General features: G+C 40.4%; 2 protein-coding genes, 2 long non-coding RNA genes and 1 other non-coding gene across 5 annotated transcripts; 2 read left to right on the top strand and 3 right to left on the bottom strand.

Moving 5' to 3' along the window:
• Nucleotides 1-461: 461 nt before the first annotated feature.
• Nucleotides 462-533, bottom strand: TRNAM-CAU (transfer RNA methionine (anticodon CAU)). The gene has a single exon. It is a non-coding gene; the product is annotated as a tRNA-Met (tRNA).
• Nucleotides 534-6,154: 5,621 nt separating this feature from the next.
• Nucleotides 6,155-6,608, top strand: LOC149091151 (uncharacterized). Its single transcript, XR_016197064.1, has 2 exons — nucleotides 6,155-6,450; nucleotides 6,531-6,608. It is a non-coding gene; the product is annotated as an uncharacterized LOC149091151 (long non-coding RNA).
• A 6,107-nt stretch (nucleotides 6,609-12,715) lies between these two features.
• LOC115565778 (uncharacterized) lies at nucleotides 12,716-13,225 on the bottom strand. The gene is made up of 2 exons (XR_016197066.1): nucleotides 13,149-13,225; nucleotides 12,716-13,086 (listed from the first exon to the last, which is right to left on the bottom strand). It is a non-coding gene; the product is annotated as an uncharacterized LOC115565778 (long non-coding RNA).
• Nucleotides 13,226-13,344: 119 nt separating this feature from the next.
• Nucleotides 13,345-13,867, top strand: LOC115565777 (uncharacterized). The gene is made up of 2 exons (XM_030391249.2): nucleotides 13,345-13,423; nucleotides 13,506-13,867. Exons 1-2 carry the CDS (start codon nucleotides 13,382-13,384, stop codon nucleotides 13,812-13,814), a joined length of 351 nt encoding a protein of 116 aa, XP_030247109.1. The 5' UTR covers nucleotides 13,345-13,381; the 3' UTR covers nucleotides 13,815-13,867.
• Nucleotides 13,868-17,176: 3,309 nt separating this feature from the next.
• LOC108654530 (uncharacterized) lies at nucleotides 17,177-17,775 on the bottom strand. Its single transcript, XM_018105973.3, has 2 exons — nucleotides 17,619-17,775; nucleotides 17,177-17,544 (listed from the first exon to the last, which is right to left on the bottom strand). Exons 1-2 carry the CDS (start codon nucleotides 17,658-17,660, stop codon nucleotides 17,230-17,232), a joined length of 357 nt encoding a protein of 118 aa, XP_017961462.1. The 5' UTR covers nucleotides 17,661-17,775; the 3' UTR covers nucleotides 17,177-17,229.
• Nucleotides 17,776-19,147: the final 1,372 nt, after the last annotated feature.

Here is a 19,147-nt window from a genome sequence, read left to right as displayed (position 1 = left end):
ACTCCTAAAAACGAACATTTTTTAAAAATATTTAATAAACAAATCATTATTAACTATTATTATATTTATTATTATAAAGCAAATTTAGTTATTATATACATGTAAAGAACAAGATGAGTAAAGATGATAAATAAAGAGATGCACAGCAAACATCGTAATTTTGTTGCAGTTGCGAAACTAACCAGAACAAGAAGAAGCAAAGGGAAGAAATGAAAAGCAGTCAAAAGGGAAAAGCAGATGAAGATGTATGAGCGCATATGGTCAAGAAATTACCACATTTAAAGTTATTTAGCAGTAAAGTAAAAAAACATGAAAAACAAACATCAACAAACAACAAAAACAAACAATGAAATACAATAAAAACACAAAAAATAAATTTAAAAAATCTAAAATGGTCTTTTTATTTCACTAGGCATTCAATAAAAATTAAAAAAAAAGAAATCACACATTTTCCTTATCTATAGCAGAGCAAGGTTTCGATCCTCGGACCTCTGGGTTATGGGCCCAGCACGCTTCCACTGCGCCACTCTGCTTGTTGTCTGCCTCGCGGCAAAAGCCTTAAATGTGTGAAGTGGCTATCAACCCTTGTTGTTGAATGCTAGAATAGCGCAATTAAAAGCAATAAACAAAGAGTGCGAACGAGAAGGGTATATATACATATTACGTTTAAATTTGACTCAGACTTTCGTTTGTGATAGAGAAAAATGCTATAATATTAACTTTAAATTAAACTGACTTGAGGAAAATTGAATTTACACCAAAAATAAATTATTTGAAATGAAAATAAAAGCACGCAAAAGTCTCTAGAGAATTTACGTATAATGCATCGTTTAGCTGGAAGGTGGCGTGAGAAACATTATTTTTGCTTAACCGCAATAAAGAAAAGCAACAAAAAATGCAGTAGAGGGCCGAAGGGAGACCAGCCGCAAAGCGTTGGCTCCAGAGGTTGCACAGTTTTAAGGGTATGCTAAGCGCACGCATGCACACGTAAATTCCCCAGGTGCCAGTGCTGGAAAAAAAATGAATAAAAAAGTATTAAATAAAAAAAAAAAAACGACATCAGGCTGGCACATGGCAGTGAAAAATGTGCTGGCGAAAAACGAAATTCGCCGACTGCCTGCAGTTTTTCCTTTCTTTTGCGTCTCTTTTTTTTAGCTGGCAGGTTTCCCTTGCTTTTTAAAGAAGTTGAAGGTGAGCAGCCTCACGCACACACATACACACACACACACAGCGTCACACGCGTCGGAATGCAAGTTGTCTATTTCACACACCAACGCGTTGCAAAAGCGACAGCAGCCATCCCAAGGGTTAAAGCGGCAGCGCGGGCAGCCAAAAAGTTGTAGACGTCTCCTGCTGCAGCTGCACCAGCTCCTGCTCTACCGTTGACAATGGGAATGGGAATGACAACGGCAGCGCTGCCATTGTCGCTGCGATATGGCGCCAAGCTGGCAACAGTTGCAATTAGTTGCATGGCGCACAAAATATTATATCCCGCGTTGGCCACGTCCATGCGACCGCCCAACCCCGAACTGTAATTAATGTGTATAAATTACGGCCCTAAGACTAATGCCCAGGTGGGAATATTCTAAGAAGCCAACAGCCAAGATAAGGAAATCACTTTAAGCCAATTCTGAATATTTAGGCAAAAAGTGCTACAAGTTATCTCAAATGGCTTGAAGAAGATTATAAAGGTATGTATGGAGTGTTGATTAATCTAGTTCTTGTCTCTTTATGCCTATAGATGAAGGCTCTCTTGTCAAGTTTTACTTAGTTGCATTACTATAGCTAACTAACTATATGCAACTAAAACACAGTTTACTTAAAACATATTCTAATTACCATCCGTTACTCTTCTCTGACTTATTATAAATGCAGAACCTCTTGCTCACTTAATTGCCCGCACTATAAACCTAGACAACATCAATTAAGACAAGTGAGGTTATGGTCATAGCACAAAAATTAACACAGAAATTGGTTTATTAGCCCACCCACATGCACACATGCATACGTACACCCATTTACCGTTGCTCAACACGCAAACAGGACTTTCTCTATGCCCTTTTTTCCTCTACTCTATCTCCGTCTCTCTTGCCCTCGTTCAGCAATTGACAATGTAAGTACGTTACCATGTACGGGGAGCGCTTAAGCTGAATGCGAGCTGGGGGGCGTGGCACTTTCACATGATGTTGTTAATGATAATGCCGCTCGACTCTGACAAGCCCTTCGTCCAGTCCATCCAGACCTGACGTTGATCAGACATGTGGCGCGGTCGTCGGGCGTCGTAAAAATCATTTTACGTTATACATTACACGTAACGTGGCGTTTATGTTTACGTCACTGCTATTGTTGTTGTTGTTGTTGTTGCGCACGTCGCCGCTGTCCTTGCAGAGCAACAAACGCATGAAAATTTAATTGTCGCTTAAAGTGAGTTTAAACTGGGCTCGTTGATGAACAAGTATATGAGACTAGGGCAATGCCCTGTAGAAAACTGAGCAAACTAAATACTTTTAGTGTGAAAATATGCAAAAGCAGAATCTATAATCAAAAATATATATACTAAAATCATAATTCTTATTATTTTTATTATTCAATAAAATAAGTTAAAGAACAATTTTTTTTTTTTTTTTTTTTTTAAATTTTGACAGTCAGCTAAGTAAACTTATACGAATAATAAAAACATTTTATATTTGTATTAATTACTTATTTTTTATTAATAAAATATACCCAAGATTTCACTATTTAATATTATATTTTATATTATTATATATAATCTATATAATCTTATATAAAATAGAAATATATGCTTTGAATTTCCTTCAACCTTTTCAATTGTTCAATCGACCTCTTTCACTGAACTTTTACAGGGTATAAGTAAGTTTGAACGACTGCAATTGAGCTGAATGCAGACAGAGGACGAGCTCATTAAATTAATTTAATCACGTTAATTAAAAATAGCTGTAGCCAACGCACACACACTCACTCACACATGCACACTCACATGTGTGCACACACCCACACCCACACACACACACACACACATGCATATATCAACCGTAAGCCATTTGTTTTTAGTCAATTTTAATAGTGACAAACAAAATATTTACACAACACGTCGCAGTGACCACCTGAAGGCATCCTCATTAATGTCGCCTCACCTGCCTCGTCTCGGTCCGGCCAAGAAGTTGTGCTATGGCCCTTGGGCTACTTTGCCAGCTATCCGTGTGCTCAAAATGGGAAATTCAAGCTATAACGGGTTGACAGCGAGATGAAAGCCTGCTGGAACCCATAACAAATACATTGTCATCCATGTATGCTCAGTCAATCGAGTCATGTCTGCAGCTGCTCTATGCAACAAACGCAAAATACTTCAAACTGTTTGAACGAATTTCTCATAGTTTAAGCAAAAAAAAAAAAATTGATTCTGTTAAGAAAACAAAATAGAATTGATTTCTCACCTAGAATATATAAAATTGTTATGTAATTATTAGTTGAGAAACATTTATGTAATCAAGCAGAAAATTAAACAAATATTTCTTCTCACTCAAGCAGTTCGAATGCGATCAGACACGCTGCAAAGAAATATTACATAAGGAGCTGAGCTCGTTTTCACACACAACACAGTTGATAACGACTCAGAGTCAGACACTGATTACAATGATCTACCTTAGAGAGCTACCTGAAGAGGAGAGAAGATAGCCCTGCCTTAGCTAGCTGCTTCATATATGATTTGTCTACTATGAATATATGTATAATCAAAGGAAAGAGTTTTACACTCTATTCTACCTTGACTCACCTGTAATTCTTAAAAGCCAACTAACGCGTAGCCTAATTGAAACAACAGGAGCTATCACTTTTGGGAAGTCTATAAAAATTAACTGGTAATTATGTTTCAGAAGTTGGGTTAAAGGGAAGGAGAGGGCAGCCGCAAACTTAATTTTGCAGTAACCAAACGCTTGAATTAACAAGAACAACAATTCAGGGCCCGGCTGTGAAACCTGCAGGAGCAGTCGGCTCTCGGGGCATTGGCTAGCCGTGTAAACGGAATGCAGGCCCCACACTAGAATACATCCGCCCGCTTAGCAAATGCCGCCGTTCAGTTGCCCACTAAATTCTGTTAAGTTTTGTCCAAAGTTTTTCGCCGAGGTGGAGGCGGAGGCCGAGGGGCGGGCAAACTTATTGGGTAGCTGCTCATGAAAAATTTAACAAGCGGCAAAGGCAGCCAAGAAACTTAAATTTTATTGCCTATAAAGATGCATTAACTTATGCCAGGGGAAGTTACACAAGCAAACAGCCAGCCCCAACCCCTACCCCAACGCCCACGATTGTCTTAAGCGGAAGCGGCAGCAGCAGCTGAGGTGTGTGAGCGAGCGAGATAGCTGGCGACAAATGTGCGTGCGTAAATTATGTGGAACTTAAGCAGAGCCGTTCGAAGGAGTCCGAGAGCAACAAATCCAGACGAGCACTCCGGCGAGCACGGCATGCCAAAAGGTGAGAGGGTGAACGGTGAATGGTGAATTGCTTACCTTGCATAACGACGACAAATTAGTGCAATAGCTCGAGTTTGAGTTTGAGGTTTGCTTGAGCTTGAGGTTAGGCACAGAGTCTGAGGCTTTCGGTTAGGCAAGATAAACTCAACTTGCCAAGGCATAAATTGAAGTTTGGTTTAGCCAGCGCCTCTCTATCGCTCTGACTCTCTGCCTCCCTCTCCTTTTTTACGTCTCATTGTTTTCGCAAAAACTTTTTTCCAATTGATCAGCAGCAGAAGAAAAAACTGAAGCTGGGTAAATTGTGGCGCCCACCTAATTGAAATGTTAGGTCAAAGTAAATGTGCCTCCAGGTAGGCCACACAAAGCGGCTTTACAACTTTTTGATTGGGCAACCAGCTGGAAATGAAACTCAGCGGAAGACCACTTAAACTAATAACTTGAAAAGAGTTAGTCCGACAAAAATGAAAAAACATGAAAACAATAAATAAAATAAAAACGAATTATAAGGAAAAATTCCCTTAAGAGGTTACGTAAATAATGCAGAAGGCATTTATTGAATACCAACTAATATTTTAATATACCTATGATAAAATATTTATTGAATTGAAATATTTTTATATATTTATACAAATATTATCCAAGCAAATTGAAGACTAATTATTTATAGAAATAAGTATTTTATTATTTCGTTCGATGCATCACATTTTCGCTTACCTTTACTTGACTCATTGGATTACCAAAAAGTAATTAAATTTGATACTGCAGTAACGTCTGGAATTGTTGTCTCTTATTTTGTGGAGCCCATGGGAGAGTCTCCTATCGTTCCACACTTTGTTCAGGTCGCATCTAGCCTCTGCTGCTCCCCATATAATTGCTGTCACATTTTTCGCTCCAATGTCTACGAAACTTTGTGTAGCAATAAATTTGCATAAAGTTTGTTTAGTAGCTGGCGGTGCCCCAATAAAATGGATAGCAAAAAAACAAAACGGAAAATCTGTGAATAATGTTTTGCGATATGAAAATTGCACTGATTTAGTGGCTTAAATTCGCCGTGCCATTTATTTTCTGCGTTGCCACCAAAACCTAAGCAAAGGGTGGCCAAATTCAGTTGGGAAATTGCACAAAATCAGCCAGCATTTTCTTCCTCTTTTGCGAACTTAACCTTTGTGCCGACACATAAATTACGATAAACAAACAACCTGTACGAACCAACAATTCACGGCTGCTAAATTATTTGATTAGTGGACTTTTAATATTTATTTGAGCAATGCGTAATTGATAATGAGTGCCTGCAATCGAGGCCAAATTGATATGAGTATGAAAGAGATAAATATTCAAGTTAGATAATTCTTCAAGAATGGCTTCCACATTGGTTTATATTTAAATGCAACTGATTGGCATCTTTAAAATTAGCAAACGCTTTTAAGCCTCGTTCCCATATGCGCAAAAGAGATAAATATATACGCACTATTTGCGGCTGCCATTTTGGTTTAATTTAGTAGTAGTAGTTTCATGCGCCATGCGTGTAAAAGAGAGAAACATATATGCAATTATTCATAAATAAGTGTGCTTGCTATTCTGCTATATATATACATATTTAAAATCGGGTCTTTTAAGATTGCTCTGAGTCGCTTGACTTCATTTTCATATATTTTAACATAATATAATTAGGGGATGTGGATGCTGCCAACTTGTCCAAATTTCCAGCAGGCTCATGATATTTTAATCAGAGCTTGGCATAGTTGAAAGTTAAGTGAATTCTCTGTTGATTTTGTTGGGTTTTTAGCACGCCAAACGCGAAAATCTCATAAAAATTGCAGCGCTGCTTTTCCGTAGCATACTTTGCGGTGTTAGCGCCGCGCCGCGCAATGAAATGAAACGAAATGCTCCCGGAATGCACTGCGGCATAGAATTTTCCGCTTTTCCATTCCACAGCTCCAACTTTTATATTTAGGAAGCTCAGGTAAGCTGAAAGAGGGAATACAGAGAGCGCTGAATTGACTAAATTAACTGATGCTGGCGAAAAACTTTGTTTGCCTTTAGACGTTTGCTTGACTGAGCAAAAAAGAATAAAAACAGAAGAAAAAAAAACTTGAAAAAAAAATGAAATAAAATGTAAAATGAGAAATGAAATGAAATAAAATAAAGCTAGTGCAACTCAAAACTTGGCAAATGGGAATGGTGGAGCGCACGAGACTCGGCAAGCTGCTAAAACTGTTTGATTGCGCACAAAAGATTTACGTTAAATATTTGATGCTGAAATTATGCAACGCTGCGTTGGGTAATCGTCGAAATGCACAAAACCGTTTTAGTTCTGACTTTGCGATTGCACAGCCAGAGGTCAGAGAGCCAGAATAAACGCGGCTAAAGTTTGCTTTCCAATGAGTAGCTGCAACAGCAAATTTCACCAATTGCAACTGGGCAAATGCCACACCAAGTCTCAGGTGAGTTAGGGTTCAGCTCTTGCAATTGGCAGACAAGTTGAATTTATTGTTTCTGTTACGCACGCATAGCAACATAGAGCGAACGATATTAGCATAAAGCTTTTCTACACCAATTAGGCAGTGCAGCTATATATAATGAAGTTTATCTTAATATGCTTATTAATGAGTCTTAGGTAGTAAAAATAATTGAGAAAATATGCTGTAAATCTTAAGAAGGAAACAGACTCTATACAAATGTATTAATAATTTTGCCAGCTTATATCACTTTCTCATCGTTAAAACACTCTACTTTCTGCGAAAAGTTTGCAGCTGTGCTAAGAACTGATCGCTGCCGCTGCAACTCTGAATAACATACCAGCAGTTGTCTCGCTCTAACAACTCAAACTGTCATGATTGGTCCTCAAGTTCTTACTGTTTATTTTTTACTACCATCTTCGAAAGGCTATCCAATTAAGATGCCTTTAAAATTTAAGCAAATAGCCACCCAATGTACTTCACTTTTGAATTTGATTACACAACATCTGCTACTTAAATTGGAATGTGATTGACAACTTTGGCTAGCTGACACTGTTACCCTGCTGCACTGTCAGCTGCTGCCAATTTGATGCATTGCAAAGCTCTCGCCGAGACAAAAACAAAAACACTTGAATTTTCAATTCAAATTGTGCGTGAAGGAGTGAGCGAACAGCGAAGCTAATCCCGCAGCAACACAGCAAGGGCCAAAGGTTTGTAAATGATATGTGCAAAGTTGGCGGCAGTGGCAGACAAACAGAGAAAGAGAGAGAGAAAGAGAAACGAAAGTCTAGTTGACAGCCAATCCAAGCAGACGTCAGACAACAGTGAGAGACGTCATCAGAGATTTTGATTCACGGCCTTCGCGCAGACGGCGCTGTCATTGAAACCTCCCAGTCACACCGTCACACAGACCGAGAGCAACTACAATGAAGTTGCAACTTTGCCGCTTTTGCATAAAATATTGAGATTTCATGTTAAGTGGCACTTAATGCAAATACGATCAAAGGTCGCCGCAGGGGGCGCCTCGACAGGTTAGCCACAGCGAAGTTAAGATGAGCTTAGAGCGAAATTTCCATTGAACTCTAATGTGAGTGCAGAGTGTGGGCATGGCTAGACAGCCAAGCGAATCAAACGTGGATTGTCTTGAATCGCAAATAGAAAGCATTCCACGAGATTTATCGCAGTGTATGGCTGCACCGCATGCGCTTCAGCTGCGACTCTGGGTCAGCTCGATGACCTGCAGTCGACCAGGTCAAGCGATACAACTTTCGCATGTTGTTGGCAAATGAAAACAAGACTTTGAACCCTCTTTAACTTCAAACATGCAAAAATTGCAGGCTGTCGACCGCATGCACATGGCCGAAATACGCACACACACAAACACACGCTCGCACACACAGCCAGATGCACTCGAATAACACATGAGCAGCTGCTGCTGCTGCTGCTGCTGCAGCTAGAAAACTGAATCAGAAACTGAATCCCGTTTGCTGTGCGGCGGCTGTGGCAAATGTGTTTGCATTTCAGGTGTCAACAGCAAAAACACATTCAGCTTTGTTGCAATAACAATAACAATAACACAGCAGCACAAAACAACAAAAACAATGAAGCTAAATCCTCTGCCAGCATTTTCAATACAATGAAAACATTTCACTTTGCTGCAGCAACAGCAGCAACAGCAGCAGCAGCAACAGCCAAACGAATTCGTACAGCTCGAGAATTTTTGGACACAAAACAAAATGGCAGCACAGCTTGCCGATGGAGGGGAAAGGGAAGGCGGGCAACAACGAAAACTGATGCTAAAGAAATCAATGTACTGAAAATGTGGAAAACTTGTATCAACTCAAAACAAGATGCAAAGTTTATGGCCAAAGCTTTGCGAAATGGAAAATGTGAAGAATTTACGAATTAGTTTTCCATTTATATAACAATATTTAGAAGTAAATGAAATATTATAATAAAGTTATTTTTACAGTTCATAGAGAAGAAAAATAATCTTATTGTGGTAATTAAATTTCTTTTCATTCTAATGTCTGTTTCTCTTTTTGTATTTCTCCATGAGAATCTCTGTCTCCCTTCAGGCCTTTTACAGTCCTCATCTTGTCTATATCCCTTTTCTCTCTCTCACTCTGTCTCTGTGTGTCTCACTCTTGCCTATTCTCCATGTTTGTTGCTTTAAAAATTATCATGAATTCAGTTTTATTTCACAATTCATTTGAAAACTGTTTTTATTTCTGTCAAAATTTCAGCAAATTTCAAAGCAACAATTTTGGTTTGTGCAAATTGAATTTGGCTGAAATCATTGCGATTTGCACTTAGACAGTTGTTGTTGCCTTTGATTGTTGCTGTACTTTTTATATATTTTGTGCCAGCTCAAGTACCTGAAGTGACATTTTGCACAAACACAGAGGACACTTCTTCAGGTTCAGCTTCAATTGCGCTTTATCTACGACTCGATTTTCCGAGCGTTTAACCAGCAGCAGCAACAACAACAACAACAACAACAACAGCAAATGAGAGACAGCAAGTAAACAAAAGTCAGAGACAGAGTTGGCGCTGAAGATGGAGTGGGAGTGGGAGTGCGAGGGGGAGGGGGAGATGGCACTGTCCAGGGCTACATCCTTGCTATGCAGTCCAGTCCACACTAAATGATGCTCGAGGGCAACGACTAGGAATTGTTGCCGATGCTCAAAAGTCAAAAGGCTACGCCTGGCAGCAGCTAACTGACTTTGGCTTTCAGGTATAATTAATCTTGTTTAGTCCTTGTCGCTGCTGCTGCTCCTACTTCTGCTTGTTGCTGTTGTTGTTGTTGTTGTTGCTGTTGTTGTCTGTCACCCGATGCTTCAGTTTGTTTGTCTTTTCGGCTGCTCCTTGAGAAGCGTAGGACGCTATCGTAATGTATTTAGAACGAGTTTAATTTGCTGGGCAACACATTTTTCTTGCGACCTGACCAAAGTACCCCAAATGCTACCGCCCTCTCTCTATCTCTCTCTCTCTCTCTCACTCTCTCTCACTCTGCTCTTGGCCAGGTTAACTATTAATTCTGGCCCCTGAGCAAGATTAACGAGTGCATGATTGCCTCAAATTGTCTGCCCATCCAACTAAACCCTCTCCCACTTCCCGCATCCTCCTCAGTCTCATCACCCACTCGTCCTTTATAGTTAATAGCAAAAATTCGTTGCATACTTCAAGGCGCTTCGTCGCACAGCACCAAATTTATTTTCGCCCAGTGCAATTTTTGTCGCCATTTTGGCAGCTGCTCTTAGCTGTTTTCTCAGTTCTTTTGGCTCTGCTTTCTTTCTGTAGCGCTGCACCACGCCTTTAATTGTAATTAATTCAGCTGCATGTCACAGACGTTTGGCGTATTTTCTTCACCTTTGTTTTCTTTATTTCATTTTCTTTTCCATGACTTAAATTGCAGAAACTTCAATGTGAATGCCAATAAATATTTTAAATGATTCCGAAATATGTTTTAGCCTTTTTTTTAAGTAAATGAATTGTTGAATTCTTTAATAGGAAATCTTCACGTCACAGACGCAGTAATATTATATAATTTACAATTCTGTAAGCTACTCATGACGAATTTCATTCTGATTCGACTCCTCATTAATATAGTGAATGACATTCGCTACGTTTCGCTTCTAGATTCTAGATTCTCTTTAGATTATTATATATTTATATATTATTGGTTACATTTTTGTTGATTTGATTGCAGATATTTCTATTTTTGCAGCATTAATTTGTTGCTTAAATTTCAAACACTTGAAATAAACGGCACAGGAGCAACTTCAATTGGCTGCTTTTAGCTTGCACTCGCCTCCCACTACATACACAACTCCATTACATTTACCACACACACACACGCACACATATAGAGACACCAACACCAACACACACATAGATCACTTTTGCGTATACGCATTGGCATACCAAAGCCCCAACGGCAATGGGGCATGCTCATCAAGGGTAACAACTGGGAGCTGTTACCAGGTAGCTGCTGCCTGCTGCCTGCTGCCTGCTGCCTGCTACCTGGTAACTGCTGCCAGATAGCTCGTCCAGCCCAAAGTGCGTCAAAACTAATGGCCACTGACAACAAAGTAAATGAAGCATAGCTGCAGGCCAAGGGGGCTCAAAGGGGCGCGTGGGGCAAGAGCCGTTGGGTTGGCAGTCAAAGTGCAGCAAACAGGATGAAAAGCTCGACTCGACTGACGACACACAGAGTGCTGGGCTGGACAGCAGCTGCTGGGGCGGCCACGTAATAGGCGAAATGAAAAATCTATGAAGTTAAATGAGTGAAAATCAGGAAAATGCATTAATGAATGAATGACAGCAGGCGCTGTCAGCAGCACTGGCACGATAAGGACATTGACGAGTTACGTCCAACCCAAGCTCCTCCCGCACCGCATGCCGCGCTCCAGCCTCACCCCAGCCACTGGCGATTCCCCATAGGGCAGCTTTGCGTTCGTACGTGAGTGAATGATCGAGTGTGTGTGTATGTATGTGTGTTTGACGGGCAGCTGGTCAAGTCGGGATTTGTACGGCGTGTACCACGTTGATGCTGCCCCTGCTCACGGCTGCGCTGCCGTTGCCTCGTTGAATGTCTTATTTATGAATGCAAAAGCGTTCTGTTGGGTTTGGCTGCTGGACCTGGATTTGGGCATGTAGTACAGCAGATATGATAACCGATGTTCAACACGTACCCCCCTAGCATTGAGCTGGGCTACACACAGTAACGCATACACTTGCTTGTGTTGGCAGCCATAATAGGCGCATGTCCAAACAGTTACAACAGCTCCAATTCCGTAGTTGGCTCTTGATGAAAAATATGCTGTAATTACAGCTATAGCACCTGGCTAATATAGCGAGTAACATATATGTATTTTGAGTAAAAGAAGTACGTAGTTTAAAACTGTGCAAAGTGCAACGAAAATCCTTCCATTTGCGGAATTTCAAATTGAACTCAAACCATAAGCAGAAAGAGAGCAGCAACAAAAAACATCAGCATGCGATCGCCTTAATATCTTCATTTAGCAGAGCAGGACAGGCATATGAACAGTAAATGCCTCTTCGTCCATTGCTGCTTATTTGCATGAGAAATAGCTGTAAATCAATTTGAAGCGAGGCGCCTTTACGAAAAAAAGAGAAAGAAGCAATATGTGTAATGGAGCAGGCAGAGATAGAGAGGGAGACGGATATATGTATGCTACAACCAATGAGAAGCGCCATTACAGCTGCTTGAAAGAAATGAAAGCTGAGCTTAAAGTCAATGAACCAGTTCATTCGAGTAAAAGCGAGACAGACAAGTGCATGCATACACAAATACTTATAACAAAATCAAATTTCAAACATTCAATATTCAAGGTCATTTTATAATTATATTAATTATATCATAACGAATCAAATTTATATGCATGCAGTACAGCATGCAGATTTGATTATACGGACATATATGTGTTCATGGTAATAGAAGTCAATCTTTCATTTCATTTTCATTTTCATAACCACATTTTCTGTTTTCACACTTATTTATATATAAATGTCCTGAAATAATTTGCAATACCTTAAAGACTAAAAAAAAAAAAAAAAAAAAAAAAAAAAAAAAAAAAAAAAAAAACAATAGATAGAACATTACAATTCGGAATGCAACGTCTAGACAATCGCAGCCGACAGAATTTTAGTCCGTTGAGCACAATTTTCTCTTTCTCTTTCCACTTGGTGAATGACTATAAATATAACATGACCCTATTCGCAACCAAACTAATAAAACGGTAATTGTTAGAGGCTTTCAGATTGTTTTTTGTATAAGGATTAAACGTTATTAAATTCCTCTACTTATTATATGGAAAACATTTTTTGTCCTCCAAATTCTTTAAGGCTGGCTTTGCAACAGCCTCTACCCTTGCGATCAGAGCAGTCACGCACTTTTTACTACCAGTGAATTTTAGAAGAAACTGGTAGCCAAGCAGCGGCGCATATTCAAGGTCCAGATCACGTAACTTTTTCGGCATAAAGTTAACACACGCCGCCGATTCCTTCAGTGCCGGTATAGCCACGCTGGCAAGTTGAGAAAGCCCTTCAATCGAAATCTGCCCACATTCAAGTACATCCTCAACAGTAAACCCCTTCACATTTGTCCCCAAGACCTAGACGATGAGATGGCAAATATTATCTCTTTCCCTCAGATTTACTATTCGTCCATGCTTACCAGGAGACAGCTCAGAAGTAGAATGCTCTTAACGGTCTGCATTTCGATGTAAACTATCTTGTGAATTGAATTGATGACGCTATTTATAAAGAAAGTCAAATCAATTCGGTATGCTGAATAATCGCTGACCATTTCATATTCAATTCGAGCTACACCAGCGGATCAAATTAATTTAAGCATCCTGCTTATAAAAAGAGCAAAACGATCTTATCGTGAATCTAGTAACACCCGAAATGCAGTTCATGAAAGCCGTCTTCTTGCTCAGTTGTCTCCTGGTAAGCCACCTCCCTCACTCTACGCGAATGCTGACTGACTCTCTCTCTCTCTCTCTCGTCTCTCTCTCTCTTTCTCCGATAGATTGTGGGGCATACTCATGTCAATGGCTTCGATCTGTTGAAACTATTGGACTGCGGTGAAATCGCAATCGCGGCTGGCAGAAAAGTAGCTGTGAATCTCGTACCCTTAATAAGAGACTTGGGAAAGTGCGCAAATTTCAATCTCGCTTCGAATGCCAATCTCGATATCAAGGGCTTCCTCGAGGTTGTGAACCAGTTCCTTAAAAAAGCAACTGGCAATCAAAAGTGTTTGCAGACACTGCTGGATGCAGTTAACGGCCAGGTCCAACCGTATGTGAAACAAATCAAAGAGGCGCAATGCCTCCCCTAGACACATTCACATTCTAATCAGATTCAATAAAGTGCCTCCAATTTTTCACAATACCCTGAAATATTACTTAGAAACTGTATGATAGGGCTGGTGAGAGTGTTGATATTTTAATACTGAGTCACATGTTGGCTAATGTGAAATGATTTTCGAGCATACACACGCGATTTGTAATTGTAACATTTGCACAGATGCATTTGATACAGACGTTCCATTGTTGTGACCATTCCTGGAATGCATTTCTGTAGGGCATTCGTGGCCTGTACGATGCAGCATCTTCTTGTGATCACCACAGTATCATCAGCGTATTAACACATCTCTTGGGCCCAGTTCAGTGATTGCATTGTGGGTTGGCATATTCGCAGGAAATATTGAGTAGAGTAGGACGCTGCGTTGAGGGACTCCGGCTGCCATTGTTTATTGTTGTGGTCTGAAACCAAACTGAAATTTCGGGATTGCCTTAATAGCAGCCTCGATGTTGAGAAGTCTGTTAAGTATCTGTCTCTCCATCAGTTTGCCCAGTGCTGGGAAAAGGCTGATAGGTCTATATAAGTTCACATCTGTATGCTGTTTTCCGGGCTTTATGGGACTATGAAAAATAGATGTTGGTGGATTCTCAGACCTACCCGACCTGCAACAAATACCGCGACACGAGAATTTTACATATATGTATGTAAGATGAAGCATACTTCACCTTAGTTATTTTTTATTTAACTAGAAATAATGAATATGACAGAGCAGCGTTTGCCGGGTCAGCTACTAGTATTATATATACTTATAATATATTAATATTTTTATATTATTGTGAACACGAAAATTTTTTTAAATAAAACAATATATTCGTTTAAGCGTTTTCACGTACAATTTTCAACCAATCGATGGGATACGCTAGAACCTTAACTTTTTCTTGGAAAACAATTTTTGTCGATCAATTTCTGCAAAACTGGCTGCACTTCTGCATTAATGTTTTTTATCAAGGTCGACAGGCACTTCTCCTTCTGAAATAATCGTTGAAAAAACTTGTAAATAAGGTCAACAAATTTTTGTAAGTCTAAGTTGGTTGCGTCGTCTGGAACAAAGTTCAAACACGCCGCAGTGTACTTCAGTTCAGGTACGGCCAGACTAGCGAGAAAATGGACCGAGTTAGCCCCAGTCTGCACGCAATCTAGGATTCCATCGATTGTAAGTCCGTTGGTATTGGAGCCCAAGAGCTAACCGGGGAGATAGAATCGGCAAATGGAATCTCTCCTTACATCAGATATAGCTAGTCATTCTTGCTTACCAGGAGACAGCTCAGCCAGAGAATGCACTTGACAATCTGCATCAGTGGTGGTCAGTCTAAATGACTATCTTATGGACTAACTCGATGGCGATATTTATAAGGAAAGTCAAATCAATTCGGTATGCTGGCGAATCAAATTCATTTAAGCGTCCTGCGAATAAGAATAGCAATGCGAGCTGATCTAGAATCAGTAACACTGGAAATGCAGATCATGAAAGCGATCTTCTTGCTGTGCTGTCTGCTAGTAAGGCACCTCTCTCACTCTACGCGAATGCTGACTGACTGACTCTCTCTCTCTCTCTCTTTCTATACCGTAGATTATGAGTGATAATCATGTAAGGGCTGGAGTTGATGTGTTTATAGTACTTGACTGTGGTGAAATTATTATTGATGGTGCCGGCTACGTTGCTGAGAGGGGCATACCCTTAATAAAGGACTTGGCAAAATGCATAGGATTCGATTTGAATTCTAAAGAAGACCTGAATTTTTTGGGACTAGTGCGCACCTTCAACCAGTTCCTCAGAAAAGTGAGCATCAGCCCATTTTGCATAGAGAAATCGTTGGAAGTAGTTTTGAGCTATATAAAGCCGTATGTGCAAGATTTTAAAGAACAAAACTGCATGTTCGGTAAAAATTCAACAATTAATGATCTAATAAACCACTCCTAATTGGGCTCTCGCATCTCGTTTCTATAAATAAAAAACTTTAATTTAGAATTTTTAAATTACTCTTACAAATTTCTATCACATAATAATTGTGAATAAGTTTTAGCCATATGTTTATACGTTTTCAGATATAATGCTCAAGAAGTGCGCTTGGTATGCATTTTATGTTGTACAAGTTCTGCCATTCGGGCCGTACAACTGCATAAACTCTGTTTTAAGCGTAGCATCCACGCACTTTTCATTTGCAAACAATTGTTGAAAAAAGTTATAAGCGAGCAAGACCAAAGCTTGGGCGTCTCAGGTATAACACGAGCAGCAAGCGAAGCGCCTGATTCAAATGCAATCTAGAATTCCATCTAAATTGAGTCCGCTGTCAAATAGGTTCGTTTCGCAGATTTAGTGAGCCATTCCCGCTTACCAGGAGGCAGCTCAGCAATAGAATGGTCTTAGTGATATGCATTTTGATTTAGAAACCCGCGATGTCATGGACTATGGACTATACTCTATATGGACTCAAATCAGTTCGATATGCTGAATATTCGCTTTTATATTCACATTAGATTCGAGCTAGACAACAAACCAAATTCATTTAAGCCCTGCTATTGAAAAGAACAATACGAGCTTATCTAGAGTCTAGGTAGTAACATTTCAAATGCAGTTCATAAAATGGATCTTGATACTGAGCTGTCTCCTGGTAAGCCACCTCTCTAACTCTACCTAACTGCGGACTTACTCTTTCTCTCACTCTCTCTCTCTTTATCTGTCTCTCTCTTTCCTTGTAACCCATAGGCTGTGAGGGAGAATCATGTAGAGGCAGGAGTCGATCTGTTTAAGGTATTTGACTGCGCTGAAATTGTCATTGACGGCGTCGGCTACGTGGCTGTTAAGACCATACCTTTACTAACGAATTGGGCAAAATGCGTAAATTTCGCTCCCAATGTTAAGGGCGATATTGGTCTTCAAGACTTGTTTTTCATTCTGAATAAGTTCCTCAAAAAAATCGTAATGAGTTCGAAGTGCTTGGAAGAATCGGATGAGACATTCAATGGTTATGTCGGTCCGTATGTGAAAGAATTCATTGATGGGAAGTGCTTGGAGTGGCCCCAAAAACCTATAAACCAATCGCAATATTGATATAATTATTATTAATTCAATATATGAGCGCAGAAAATATATTTCAAGTCTCTCGTATTCCGAGCTAGACCAAATGAAAATTTTAATTTGTCTAATTATGAACATGCACTGGAGCATGAAACGATCGAGTGTGTATCCTCGGATCATTTCACATTTTCCAACATGTGGCTCAGTACATCAACTATGGTGAAGAAGAGATGCAGAAATGAAGCAGTAGGACACAATGTTGGAGTCTAAACACTCTCACCAGCCCTATCATACAGTTTCCAAGTAATATTTCAGGGTATTGTGAAAAATTGGAGGCACTTTATTGAATCTGATTAGAACGTGAATGTGTCTAGGGGAGGCATTGCGCCTCTTTGATTTGTGTCACATACGGTTGGACCTGGCCCTTAACTGCATCCAGCAGTGTCTGCAAACACTTTGGGTTGGCAGTTGCTTTTTTAACAAACTGTTTCACAACCTCGAGGAAGCCCTTGATATCGAGATCGGCATTCAAATCGGGATTGAAATCTGCGCACTTTCCCAAGTCTTTTAGTAAGGGCACGAGATTCACAGCTACCTTGCCGCCAGCCTCGATTGCAATTTCACCGCAGTCCAATAGTTTGAACACATCGAAGCCAGCTGCATTGACATGAGTATGCCCCACAATCTATCGGAGAAAGAGAGAGAGGAGAGAGAGAGACAGTCAGTCAGCATTCACGTAGAGTGAGGGAGGTGGCTTACCAGGAGACAGCTGAGCAGGAAGATAGCTTTCATGAACTGCATTTCGAGTGTTACTAGATTCACGATAAGATCGTTTTGCTCTTTTTATAAGCAGGATGCCTAAATTAATTTGATCCGCTGGTGCATTTCTAATTGAATACGGATACGCCAGCATACCGAATTGATTTGAGTTTCCTTATAAATAGCGTGATCAAGTCAGTCCATAAGATAGTCTAAATCAAAATGCAGATCGTTAAGAGCATTCTTTTGCTGAGCTGTCTCCTGGTAAGCAAGATATATCTGACATGAGGAGAGATTCCATTTGCCGATTCTATCCCCCGTCTAGCTCTTGGGGTCCAATGCCAACGGACTTACAATCAATGGAATCCTAGATTGCGTGCAGGCTGGGGCTGAATCGGGCTCTACGCTTGCGAGTCTGGCCATACCCGAGTTGAAGAACACTGCGGCGTGTTTGAACTTCGTTCCAGACGAGACAGCCAACTTGAATGCTCAGCAATTGGTTGAAGTTGTTTACAAGTTTGCTCAACGATTATTTGAAAAGCAGAAGTGCCTGTTGGCCTCGATCGGAAGGATTCATGCAGCTGTTACACCAGTCTTGCAAAGTTTAATCGACAAAAAATGTTTACCTCTAAAACGTTAAGGCTCGAGTAAATCCCCTCGTTTGGTTGAAAATATTACACTTGGAGACGCATAAGCGAATAAATCTTGTTTCATTAAAGAAAAGAAAGAATGTTCCAGCTGGGAATATTATAATAAATATAAAGGCAACAAGTTCTACTGGACAAATGTTGGCTTCATTTTAAGTGCAGGATTGCAAAATACTTCAATATAGGAATTTGTGGTACTATTTGTGAAATCATTGCAGAGTTGTGTTTGGTGCTCAATTAGTGAATGTGGAGCGGTGGCGTGTGGGGCTTCGCATGACCCCAACGCCGAAAACGCACTTCATGTTGAACAACTCATTTGCACCACAGTTGGTTTTCCAATTGCGTTGACCCTAACTTCACTTTAGGCTGCTCCACTCGAATGCGGATTGCCTCTCGCCCGCAGGGCTGGCAACATTTTTCGCCTATGAAAACGTTGTCGCATATTAACGTAATTAGTTCATGCGCCCCATAGAACTTGCCCGGCTGCAACTGGCTGTGGCTGGTCGGCCTGGGTGGTGGGTGAGAGTGTGTGCGGCTAACGGGGTGTCTATAGCTGAAAACTCGCACTGCAGGCCGAGGGGCATTCCAGTTCTATGGGTTTTGTAGTATAGCCGGACAGACAGAGAGACAGACAGACAGAGTTTTGGCTTGTGCCCGGCCGGCTACTGTTGTTTTTGCGGTATTTGGGAATTGTGGCCGGAATTATGATGTCCAGGACCAGCCGACGCGACGTTCAGCCCATTAAGGCAAGTGAATGAGGCGCAGGCGAAGGCGAAGCTGCGAGGAAGCGGCGAGGCAGCAGTGCGTGCGTGTTTTACATATGAATATGGCCGGCAGTTGGAAACGTGTGCAGAGTGGACCGTGTGTGTTAATTGAAACGTG

This window comes from Drosophila navojoa, chromosome 5 (assembly GCF_054131105.1).
Source record: "Drosophila navojoa isolate 15081-1374.11 chromosome 5, UAZ_NAV_1.0, whole genome shotgun sequence".
Classification (NCBI taxonomy): Eukaryota; Metazoa; Arthropoda; class Insecta; order Diptera; family Drosophilidae; genus Drosophila; species Drosophila navojoa.
This window is presented reverse-complemented; position numbering and strand designations above follow the sequence as displayed.